This window comes from Protomyctophum parallelum (genome assembly GCF_964188405.1).
Source record: "Protomyctophum parallelum genome assembly, chromosome: 3".
In the NCBI taxonomy this organism is placed as follows: Eukaryota; Metazoa; Chordata; class Actinopteri; order Myctophiformes; family Myctophidae; genus Protomyctophum; species Protomyctophum parallelum.
This window is the reverse complement of record NC_139698.1, coordinates 3142618-3155379: the sequence shown is the minus strand read 5'-3', so window position 1 is coordinate 3155379 and position 12762 is coordinate 3142618. Positions and strand designations below refer to the sequence as shown.

The 12762-nt window shown below is 44.5% G+C and overlaps 1 protein-coding gene across 1 annotated transcript; it reads right to left on the bottom strand.

The window, feature by feature from the left end:
- Positions 1-6040: 6040 nt before the first annotated feature.
- On the bottom strand, positions 6041-12529 carry fpr1 (formyl peptide receptor 1; the record flags this gene model as incomplete). Its single annotated transcript, XM_083761289.1, has 4 exons — positions 6041-6331; positions 9139-9342; positions 10562-10979; positions 12231-12529. The coding sequence occupies 4 exons, from the start codon at positions 12527-12529 to the stop codon at positions 6041-6043; spliced, it is 1212 nt and encodes a 403-aa protein (XP_083617415.1).
- Between the last annotated feature and the right edge of the window lie 233 nt (positions 12530-12762).

The window sequence follows — 12762 nt, the reverse complement described above, 5'->3', positions numbered from 1 at the left end:
TGACAGTATTGATACTAATAGGAGGGCTGTGGTCAGTTCAATACATGATAGTATTGATACTAATAGGAGGGCTGTGGTCAGTTCAATACATGACAGTATTGATACTAATAGGAGGGCTGTGGTCAGTTCAATACATGACAGTATTGATACTAATAGGAGGGCTGTGGTCAGTTCAATACATGATAGTATTGATACTAATAGGAGGGCTGTGGTCAGTTCAATACATGACAGTATTGATACTAATAGGAGGGCTGTGGTCAGTTCAATACATGAAAGTATTGATACTAATAGGAGGGCTGTGGTCAGTTCAATACATGATAGTATTGATACTAATAGGAGGGCTGTGGTCAGTTCAATACATGACAGTATTGATACTAATAGGAGGGCTGTGGTCAGTTCAATACATGACAGTATTGATACTAATAGGAGGGCTGTGGTCAGTTCAATACATGATAGTATTGATACTAATAGGAGGGCTGTGGTCAGTTCAATACATGACAGTATTGATACTAATAGGAGGGCTGTGGTCAGTTCAATACATGATAGTATTGATACTAAAAGGAGGGCTGTGGTCAGTTCAATACATGATAGTATAGAGCACCGAAGTCCTGACGTAACTCGCTCATCCCTTCGATTCCCCCCCTGGTTCGCGGAAGTAATTTCTATATGGAGAATAACATGGGGTGATCTTAATATTGTCTACTATAAGCGTTGTGGTCCAACAATAAACAAGCTGTCTCGGCGTTATTGTCGGGGAGGTGTCTCTGTATCGTTATATTGTCAGGGAGGTGTCTCTGTATCGTTATATTGTCAGGGAGGTGTCTCTGTATCGTTATATTGTCAGGGAGGTGTCTCTGTATCGTTTGCAACAGTCAGTCACTCATATATGATACAGTCTGCTTCTAGCGAAAATGTAACTAATTCAGCAGCAGTAACATTAGTGTTTTCTCTCAGTCAGTTGATTCTTCATATCCATATGAGTGAAGCGGCCGGGGTGACATGTTCATTTTTCAAACACAGTTGTTATATGAGGCGATCTCAAATCGCCTCAATGGGGATTTCAATGCAACTAAACAAATACATGAACCTGGGGACTTAGCGCCCTCTACTGAAAGTGACGTCAGACTTCGGTGCTCTATTGATACTAATAGGAGGGCTGTGGTCAGTTCAATACATGATAGTATTGATACTAATAGGAGGGCTGTGGTCAGTTCAATACATGATAGTATTGATACTAATAGCAGGGCTGTGGTCAGTTCCCAAACCCGTCCCCCAGTGGCAGATTATTTTTTAAACAAGATCTTATATAAATACATATACATACATACTGTACATACATGAATATAAGATTTCTCTGCTAACCCACCAGTGCATCCACGGCAAATCGGTATCCAACCGATCTCAAGATATTTGTGTCAACAATCAATAATAAAGTGAGCGGTCGATGGCTTTGTACTCGATGGCTTTGTGCTAAAAATGTTTTTCCTGTTATTTATTTCACCTAAACATCATCATTGGCTGTTTAGTACCATCTACTTCCACCAGCAGAACAAAAGATGAAAAATGACAATGAGTTTAATATAAATATAATTTAATAATGTAATATATCGGACATAATCGCAGATCTGTCATAATTTCAAAATGGCGCGTCTCTACTCGGTAACTGTAGTTACAGGCCTGTCTGTCTGTGATAATGCTTTATGCTAACAACACATTATAATAATTATAGTTAAAAGAACCGACTCATCATGTTTCATAACAAATAACCATAACCCATCATAGAGCATTTCATAGTGGTGAAAAGTAACTAATTACATTTATTACATGGCTTGGTTGAATGCTTGATTCTGATTGGCCAATCGCAGAATTCAGCGGTGTGTTATTTCTTGATAACAGACCGCCCCGCCAGTGTTGTTTTCGTCGACTAAAACTAAGACGAAAAATGTTCGCCGACTACCTTTTCCACTGAAGAAAACTAAATGGAAACTAAATGAAAACTAAGCTATGATGACTAAAACTGAGACTAAATATACTGACAATTCCGTCAACAAATAAAAACTAGACTAAAATGTTAGGAAGGGACTAGTGGACAAGAGATCCAGTTTTATGCTGGGTTGCATGTTGAAAATAGCAGATATACAATCTCACTCTTGTGAGATTGTAGATCTGCTTTTTTCAGCATGCAACCAAAGTGTAAAATATGTCATTACAATGACATCAAGGCCTGTCAAAACACATTTTAGTCGACTAAATCAACTGTAGATTTAGTCGACTAAAATCATATGACATTTAGTCGACTAAAACTAGACTAACACTAATACATTCCAGGTGACTAAAAATTAATGTGACTAAGACTAAGTGAAAACTATTCAGGAGACTATGACTAAAACTAAAATAGAAATTTGCTGCCAAAAACAACACTGGCGCCCCACTTGATTTACTGCTATTTCCAACATGACAGCCATCATGTAAACACACACACACACACACACACACACACACACACACACACACACACACACACACACACACACACACACACACACACACACACACACACACACACAATGTCATTTACAGCTAAACATTGCTCTCAAACATGTTTTTTTTTCAGTACCAGAAAATGGATTCTATTTGATCAACTCACTTCCTCGTTCTCCGACTGCAGTGCTGCAGCTGGGCAGATGGCCAGCCAGCGCGACACTTATGGAATATACTCTCATTACCAAGCAAGGAAATACCTCGTTTTGTTGTGTTTTGGGCAGGGGGGCAGTCAGACAGATATTTAACCAGGGGGGCAGTCAGACAGATAATTAACCAGGGGGGGGGCAGTCAGACAGATATTTAACCAGGGGGGCAGTCAGACAGATATTTAACCAGGGGGGCAGTCAGACAGATATTTAACCAGGGGGGCAGTCAGACAGATATTTTGTGAAGCCACTAAGGAAATCGGGACTTCCTGAAAGTTCATATAATGGCCTGTTGTGGCGCTGTCATTGGGCCCAAAAAAACCCCATAGCTCCATAGAAGTCCATGTATTTGGGCCCAACTTCACCTAGACTGTATTACCTTAATAAACATGGTCATGAATACTTTCTGCTTCCAGTCACTAGTTTAAAGTCTAATTTCTAATGTCATAATATTCTTTTTGGAAAATTATGGTCCCATTTATTAAAAAAATGACCATAAAGTTGCGCATGTTCTGAGGGGCGTGGCTACCGTTACAGTCTATGAACGGGAGCCACCCCCCCCCCCCCCCCCGTTCAGTCAAAATAAAAACCAACGAAGAAGAAGGGGGGAAGTCCCGCCTCGTTGTCTGGGCCAGCCAATGGGCCAGCTGGGCCCAAACGGATCTAGAAAGATGGCGACTTACAGTGCAAGGAATTACAGGCTTCATTTTACGTCCATGTTAGACCCGGGGAACGCTTTGTCCATATTTTGTACAGTCTATGGTTTTGGGTCAATTTATTAATTTATGTATTAAGTAGCCGTGTGATAAGCAGGATAACGTATGGCTGAGTGGTCATTGTTTATAGATAAATCACCAGGTTCCATTTGTACACTCTCAGAGTTACAGACCCATAAGGGTCCATTTGTACACTCTCAGAGTTACAGACCCATAAGGGTCCATTTGTACACTCTCAGAGTTACAGACCCATGAGGGTCCATTCGGTTCCAAACTATCATTTAGCCGGGGACCCCCTGGAACTCCCTCAAGGACCGATTAATGTTTTAGCGATTAAAACAAGTTCCAGATGTCAGCTTTAAACCATATGGTTCTCAACCTGTGTCATGTCAATTGGACCCCCAAATTGACACTTTATTAGCCCTGTGGACCCCATTTGAAAAGCTATGCCAGGGACCTTGAGTTACAGACCAAATATAGGGTCCATTAGTTCATATCTTAACTATCATTTTTTTACCGATCCCCCTGGAACACCCCCATGGACCCCTGGGGGTCCTCGCACCCCACTTTGAGAATCACTGCTTTAACCCATTCTGGGGCGGGAACCCCTTTTGGTGTTAGCATCGTGTTATGCTTTAGCTATTGTAAAATAGCAGATCTACAAGCTCATAGCGCGCCACCGAGTGGCGCGCTATGAGCTTGTAGGTCTGCTATTTTTTTTTAAATCGAAGAACCACTGACATAGAAACATAGCTTTTTCAGAAAACTGTCAGGATGTAGAAGACATTTTTAGAATCTGATCTCAGGTCAGAATGGGTTAAACAACACTTACTTTGCGTATACTATACACCAGACTATATTCATCGCAAATAACCAACGGCCAGCACAAGGTATACAAAACATAAGCATGTTTTGTGACTGACTGACATGTATCATTTCTTAACCCATACCTGGAAAATCTTAGTCTCCAAACAATTCCGTGTTTTGAAAACTCTGGCGTCGACAACATACAGTATAGGATTCTTTTGAATATTCTGTCATCATCGTTTCAATCTCATATTGTATAGTACAACGGACGCTATTATACATGTATAATAAAAAATAAAGATATATTTACAATTGTACACAATAATAAAATAAAGTCCAAGGAGGGGCTCCTTATTAGCCTGTAAGCCAGATGAATCTTACAAAAATAGCTGTGTGTGTGTGTGTGTGAATGTGTGTGTGTGTGTGTGTGTGTGTGTGTGTGTGTGTGTGTGTGTGTGTGTGTGTGTGTGTGTGTGTGTGTGTGTGTGTGTGTGTGTGTGTGTGTGTGTGTGTGTGTGTGTGTGTGTGTGTGTGTGTGTGTGTGTGTCCGACAGGAAAAGGCTTTAGCAAAACAAAACGCAGCCAAAAAAAAAAGGATCTCAGTCATTGTTTTGTGCTCTGCAAAAGTTCTGGGAATTTCCGGGAATACCGCGGAGTTCCTTCGCTGTTCCTAGCGCTACTGCGCTACGACCGGGTCCAACCGGGTTAAACTCCCTCCCCTCTGTCAGGTGAAAAGAAGGAAGCAGCTTGGACTCCTCATGCATAGAAGGAAGCATGAGGTCAGTCATTCCGTCCGTTGCGCCCTCCCCAGGTTGGCAGAGGAAGCGTGTAGCGCCCAGGATTACATTAAATAATTGACACTGGGTGGAAAAATCGTGGGATCAAAAAAAATATTAAAAAACAAAACAACAAAAGTTCTCGGCCGGTAATCCAGTCTGGCAGCGTTCGTGCCGCGGGTTCGACTCCTGATCCACGACGGCCTTTACTGCTTGTCACCCCCCCGCCCCCCCCCCCCCCCACCCCCATCTTTCTCTCCCCCATTTCCTGTCAGCGTATACTTTCTGTCCCTCTATAAAATAAATAAAATAAAGGCAAAAAAAAGCCACAAAAAAACATGACAAAAAAAGAAGAAAAAAACACAAAGTTCTGGCCCAGGCGGTGGTGACGTAATAACCGTCTGGGCACCCGACTGGTGATCCAGTCGCAGTGTGCCGCGGGTTCGACTCCCGGACCCGACACGGCCTTTACTGCATGTCATCCCCCCCCCCCCCATCTCTCTCTCCCGTTTCCTGTCAGCCTACTGTCTGTCCCTTAGAACCAATAAAAGGCGTAAAAGCCGCAAAAATAATTCTCTTTAAAGGCGAAAGCCACAAAAAAACACGAACAAAAAAAAGAAGAAAAAAACACAAAGTTCTTCTGATCTCCTCCGTGCCTCCGGAGAGGCTACACCTCTGCGTCGGAATAGGACTTCTCCTTGTCATTGTCGTGTCATTTTGGTGTTAGCATCATGTTATGCTTTAGCTATTGAAAAATAGCAGATCTACAAGCTCGTAGCGCACCACCGAGTGGCGCGCTATGAGCTTGTAGGTCTGCTATTTTTGAAAAAAATCGAAGAACGACTGACATTTTTTTAATCTGATCTCAGGTCAGAATGGGTCAATCAGACCAGTGTGTGTCCAGTGGAAACCTCGTATGAATCTGATCTCAGGTCAGAATGGGTTAAATATATAAAATAAAGGCGAAAACCACAAAAAAAACACGAACAAAAAAAAGAAGAAAAAAACCCCCCCAAAGTTCTTCTGATCTCCTCCGTGCCTCCGGAGGGCGCTACACCTCTGCGTCGGAATAGGACTTCTCCTTGCTGCGGCCGCCGCCGCCGCCGATGACCCCCGAGTTGGTGTAGGTGACGTTGGAGCGCTGCGAGGGCTCCTCCGTGAAGGCGTGCTCCAGGACCTTCAGCACGGAGCGCCGCACCTTGTCCTTGAAGTCCTGCCCCATGAAGACGTAGAGCAGCGGGTTCAGGCAGCTGTTCAGGAAGGCCAGCGAGGTGGCGATGGGCACGCCGATGGTGGTCACGTGGTCCAGCGTCTCGCTGAACTCCACCGCCGCGTGGTTCACCTGGGTCATGGAGATCAATATAGTATTATATGTCCATCTGGGTGAATGTATATCTTAGAAGCAGTGTTGTTTTTGGCAGCAAATTTCTATTTTAGTTTTAGTCATTATAGTCTCTTGAAAAGTTTTCATTTAGTTTTAGTCACATTTTAGTCACCTGGAATGTTTTATTGTTAGTCTAGTTTTAGCCGACTAAATATCATAAGATTTTAGTCGACTAAATATACAGGTGATTTAGTCGACTAAAATGTATTCTTTTGGCGGGCCTTGTTGCCGTCATAATGACTTATTTTACACTTGCTGAAAATAGCAGATCTACAAGCTCACAACGCGTCGCGCTTGTAGATCTGCTATTTTCAGCATGCAACCAAGTGTAAAATGACTTATACTGGATCTGTTGTCAAACTAGTCCCTTCCTAACATTTTAGTCTAGTTTTTATTTGTCAACGAAATTGTCAGTATATTTAGTCTTAGTTTTAGTCACCATAGCACAGTTTTAATTTAGTTTCCATTTAGTTTTCTTCAGTGGAAAAAGGTAGTCGACGAACATTTTTCGTCTTAGTTTTAGTCGACGAAAACAACACTGCTTAGTCGTTTATTCAGAAGAACAGCAACAAAGCTAAACAACATCTCTCAGTCTAGCAGGCCTAGCCTGTCTCACTCAATGTTCTCTCTCAGTTCCATCTCTCTCTCTGGTGGTCTCCCTCCCACCAGACCCCTCAGCTTCTCCCTATAGGTCCTCTCTTATAGCCCAAAAGCAGGTCCACAGATAACCATCACCATCACAAAGGTATACAATACAATGACTCTCTTGGCTGTCGCCCCCCCCCCCCCCCCCTGAGACAGGAACCTACCTAGTGATACCGATAACAGCAAAAGGAAAACTATCTGACACATTGGAAAGAAGCAACACAAAAGCAGAGTAAACTAGAATGCTAAACAGAGAATACACCGTGGCAGAATACCTGAGCACCGTGACCGACCCAAAACAAAGAAAAATCTTAACTAGGTACAGACTCAGTGAGCAAAGTCTGGCGATCGAGAAAGGCCGTCATAGGCAGACCTGTATCCCGAGAGAAGACAGACTACTATGCACCCACTGCACACTAAACGAAGTGGAAACCGAGCTACACTTCCTAACCATCTGTCCATTCTCCATTGTACCTATAAGACATCAGAGACACATACAATGTACACAACAATGTGCAAAACACAGCAGCAAGATTTGTGAGTTGCTGTGATAGGAGAAGGATATCAAATGGAACACAACCACCCTAAAGACTAATCATTGTGTATATTATTCCTGCACTATACCTGCATCGAGTGATCTTGGTACATAGAATTTGATCTATTGAAGATTCTGACCTTCAAATGTACATCATTTTCGTTTTGATTGTATTGCTGTATTGTTGTATTGTTCTTTCTGCTTTGGTAATGTAAACGTATGTTTTCTCATGCCAATAAAGCCCTTTGAATTGAATTGAATTGATACCTGTTCAGGCCCAGCAGGGTCTCCTAACAAACAATAGGTGTGACATGGTCTTTTACATACAGCTTGATTGGATTAAGACAGGCTTTCAGGCCAACAAAGGGACTAAAGACCTTCCTCTTTAGTAAGGCATTTGCCCAGTCCGACTTTTAAGCTGCCCTGTGTGCTGTTTTAACTGTTTTATTACTGTTTTAACAATTTTTTTCCTTTACATTTTTTTCTGCCTGTAGCACTTTGAGATTTGTTTCAAATGTAAAGTGCGTTATTGCGAACGCAGCGATTGCGAACGCAATGAGCACTAACTATGAGACCCTGCAGATCATGTCTGTGTGTCTGTCTGTCCCGCTGTGACACCACCCGCCAGCCACCAGAGGGCGCAGCTGTAGCACACACACACACACACACACACACACACACACACACACACACACACACACACACACACACACACACACACACACACACACACACACACACACACACACACACACAACCACACACACACACACACACAACCACACACACACACACACACACACACACACACACACACACACACACACACACACACACACACACACACACACGCAATTACTAACTAAAAAGAAGAAAAAAAAAGTACGTAATTTATTCTAATTGTTGTTATTGCAATTTACGAGCTGCGTTCGCTTCCCGCGTTTGCGCGTCTTACTTGTAAATAAAATGTATTATTATTATTATTATTAATCCATTTTGAACGGGAACCCATTTTGGTATTAGCATCATGTTATGCTTTAGCTATTGAAAAATAGCAGACCTACAAGCTTGTAGGTCTGCTATTTTTGAAAAATTGAAAGAATGACTGACATTTTTTAGAATCTGATCTCAGGTCAGAATGGGTTAATCAGACCAGTGTGTGTCCAGTGGAAACCTCGTATGAATCTGATCTCAGGTCAGAATGGGTTAAGGTGTCGTTGCTCACAGACACGAACAGACAGACTATAGCATGGAACAACAATAATATACTATATAGATTTGAATCTTCATATTTCCCACAAATACAGACTTACCATCTCGATGAGCGCCGTCACGCGGTACGGCGCCCAGCACAGGAACAGACACACAACAGACACAAATACAGACACAAATACAGACACAAATACAGACACACAACAGACACACAACAGACACACAACAGACACACAACAGACACACAACAGACACACAACAGACACACATACAGACACACAACAGACACACATACAGACACACAACAGACACACAACAGACACACATACAGACACACAACAGACACACAACAGACACAAACAGACGTACGTACCATCTCGATGAGCGCCATCACGTGGTAGGGCGCCCAGCACAGGAAGAAGGCGGTGATGACGGCGGCGATGATCTTGAAGGGCCGGCCCGAGCGGGAGGCCAGCGAGCGGTTCCGCCGCAGCCGGTGCACGATGACGGCGTAGCAGGAGACGATGGCGCTGAACGGCGCCACGAAGCCCAGCAGGAAGCGGGTCACCGTCATGGCCTGGTGGGGGGGGCGGGGGGCAGTTGGACAGGAAAGGTTATTAACCCATTCTGACCTGAGATCAGATTCTAAACATGTCTTCTACATCCTGACAGTTTTCTGATAAAGCTATGTTTCTATGTCAGTCGTTCTTCGATTTTTCAAAAAATAGCAGACCTACAAGCTCATAGCTCATAGCTCATGAGCTTGTAGATCTGCTATTTTTCAATAGCTAAAGCATAACATGATGCTAACACCAAAAGGGGTTCCCGCCCCAAAATGGGTTAATTTAGTTTTACAATCAGGATCATCAATCAAGCTCCTTGTGAGCTTGTAGATCGTTTATGTGTAAAAAACATATTACGACGGCATCAAGGCCCGCCAAAAATACATTCAGTCGACTAAATCAACTGTAGATTTAGTCGACTAAAATCCTATGACATTTTAGTCGACTAAAACTAGACTAACACTAACACATTCCAGGTGACTAGTAAAATGTGAAAACTAAATGAAAACTATTCAAGAGACTAATGTCTAAAACTAAAACTAAAATCTTTGCTGCCAAAAACAATAACAACCAGTCTGAACAAGAATCAATCAAGCTCATTGTGAGCTTGTAGATCGGCTATTTTCAGCCGATCTACAAGTGTAAAAACAGTCTTTACTACGGCATCAAGGCCCGCCAAAATACATTTCAGTCGACTAAATCAACTGTAGATTTAGTCGACTAAAATCCTATGTCATTTAGTCGACTAAAACTAGACTATTAACTAAAACATTCCAGCCAGGTGACTAAAATGTGACTGAAAACTAAATGAAAACTATTCAAGAGACTAATGAATAAAAACTAAAACGAATAACTTTGCTGCCAAAAACAACAACAACAACCGGTCTGAACTACAATTTACTATGTAGGCATTTAGCAGACGCTCTTAATCCATTCTGACCTGAGATCAGATTCATACGAGGTTTCCACTGGACACACACACTGGTCTGATGAACCCATTCTGACCTGAGATCAGATTCTAAAAGTGTCTTCGATTTAAAAAAAACCTACAAGCTCGTAGCGCGCCACTCGGTGGCGCGATATGACAGTATGACAGTTCTGACTGCAATGGGAACTAGAACCCTGAACCCACTGAACCGGTCTGAACCAGAACCCTGAACCCACTGAACCGGTCTGAACCAGAACCCTGAACCCACTGAACCGGTCTGAACCAGAACCCTGAACCGTACTGACCTGGTGTCTGAACTGCCGGAGACGCACCACGGCCGGCGTCTCGTAGTCGTCGCTGAAGGCGAAGTTGTTGAAGCAGTTTGTGATGTCCTGGTCGTGGAAGGAGGGCCCCGTGTCGCGGAACACGAAGTAGGGCGCGCTGAGCGCCAGCGCCACGCTCCACACGGCCAGGCTGACGCCCGACGCCACGCGCACGGAGCGGTGGTTCTGCGCCCACACGGGCCAGGCCACCGAGACGCAGCGGTCGGCGCTGATCACCACCAGCACGTAGACGGAGGCGAACATGTTGAGGAAGGACACGGCGGAGTTCAGCTTGCACAGGAAGCGGCCGAACGGCCAGTGGAAGTCCAGCGCCGTGTAGGCCACGCTCAGCGGCAGGAAGGCCGTGAACAGGAAGTCAGCCACGGCCAGGTTCAGGAACCTGTTGATAGATGGATGAATGAATGAATGGATGAATTATAACAAAAAACATCGCATGGATGCACCTGGGACGTATCCTCAGTGATGTATCCTGAGGTCATCACCTGGGACGTATCCTCAGTGATGTATCCTGAGGTCATCACCTGGGACGTATCCTCAGTGATGTATCCTGAGGTCATCACCTGGGACGTATCCTCAGTGATGTATCCTGAGGTCATCACCTGGGACGTATCCTCAGTGATGTATCCTGAGGTCATCACCTGGGACGTATCCTCAGTGATGTATCCTGAGGTCAACGGGGTTTCGGGTCTTCCAACATCCAACCCAACATCATACCCCTCACTCAGGCGACCCAGCCGGGAGTGATCAAGTCCCGACTTATACATCCCAGTAGCTAAACCCTCGATCAGTCCCACTAGGGAAAAACCAGGGCCACACAATCCGTTGGAACTACTCCAGAACTACTCTGCCAGGGCTTGGAGGTACACTTCTGGCACATGGAGGGACTAGGCTCTGTGGGTTGTCTCCTGTCCGGGCCCCTCCTACGTCTCACCAGGTCCACTCCTGGAGAGACGTAGGAGTCCAGGAGTAGAGCGAGGACCTGTGCGTTGCAACAGAGTCCCAGCACCAGACACTTCATTCAGTTTGAATATATATTCAAACATTTGGGCCACATTTTCACGATTTTTTCAAAAATAGCAGACCTACAAGCTACGAGCTTGTGTAAATCTGCTATTTTTCAATGGCTAAAGTATAACATTGCTTAAAAACACCAAAAGTGTTTCCCCCGTCCAGAATGGGTTCAAACCTTAGAGTATATATGAATAGAGATGGCATCCGAGTTCTCCTTCCATCCACTTGCATTAAGTTGCTCAAAAGCGCATGAGGCGATTTCACTCCTCCTTCCGGGTAGGAACAGAGAGCATTCTGGGATGGATTGGCCCCAAACACATGAACGCGCTGCCGTTGAACGTGCACGAACGCGGACGAACGTGCTGCCGTCGTGAACGTGTACAATGATAGTCAACGGACCAGCGCGTTGTTCATGTGTTTGGGGCCAGGCTGCAATACCTTCATTCGGCCACTATGTCCATTTGGCCTCAGGGTTTCCTCTGGGTGCCTTCTCTATTCATATATACTCTAAGGTTCAAACGTACTTCTAAAGCGACATCCCAAAACAACGTCCTCCGCTGCAGCGTAAACGTAAACGTACCACACGGTGTTGACGGTCTTAGCGTAAACGTAAACGTACCACACAGTGTTGACGGTCTTCTTCATCTTGAAGCCCGTCACCCAGATGACCACGCCGTTGCCCAGCACGCCCAGAACGAACGCCAGGCAGTAGACGATGAGCGACATGACGTTGAGCGACTGCCGCAGCTCGGCGTGCTCGTCGCGGTAGTCGTCGTACTCCTCCTCGCCGAAGGAGCCGTTGTTGTTGCCGCCGTCGCCGCCGCCTCCCGCCGAGAAGGAGGAGGAGGAGCCATCGGTGGCGTTGTGGTAGTTATGGTGGTGGTAGACGGGCTCCGTGGTGCTCAGGAACTCCATCATGGTTTCTGAAACCTACGAGGTAAAAAAATATGGTGAGGCAGCTTTCTGCTTCTACGGCCCAACAGCCTGGAATAAATTACCATTCCAGCTCAGACACGCACCCTCTGTAGACATTTTTAAATCCCAACTCAAGACTCACCTCTTTCTTCACTCTTGCTTTTAGTTGAGTTTTAATATGTGCGTTCCTGCCCTGACTGATTTGCTGCATGTGGTGTTTTTATTTGTTTTTTCGC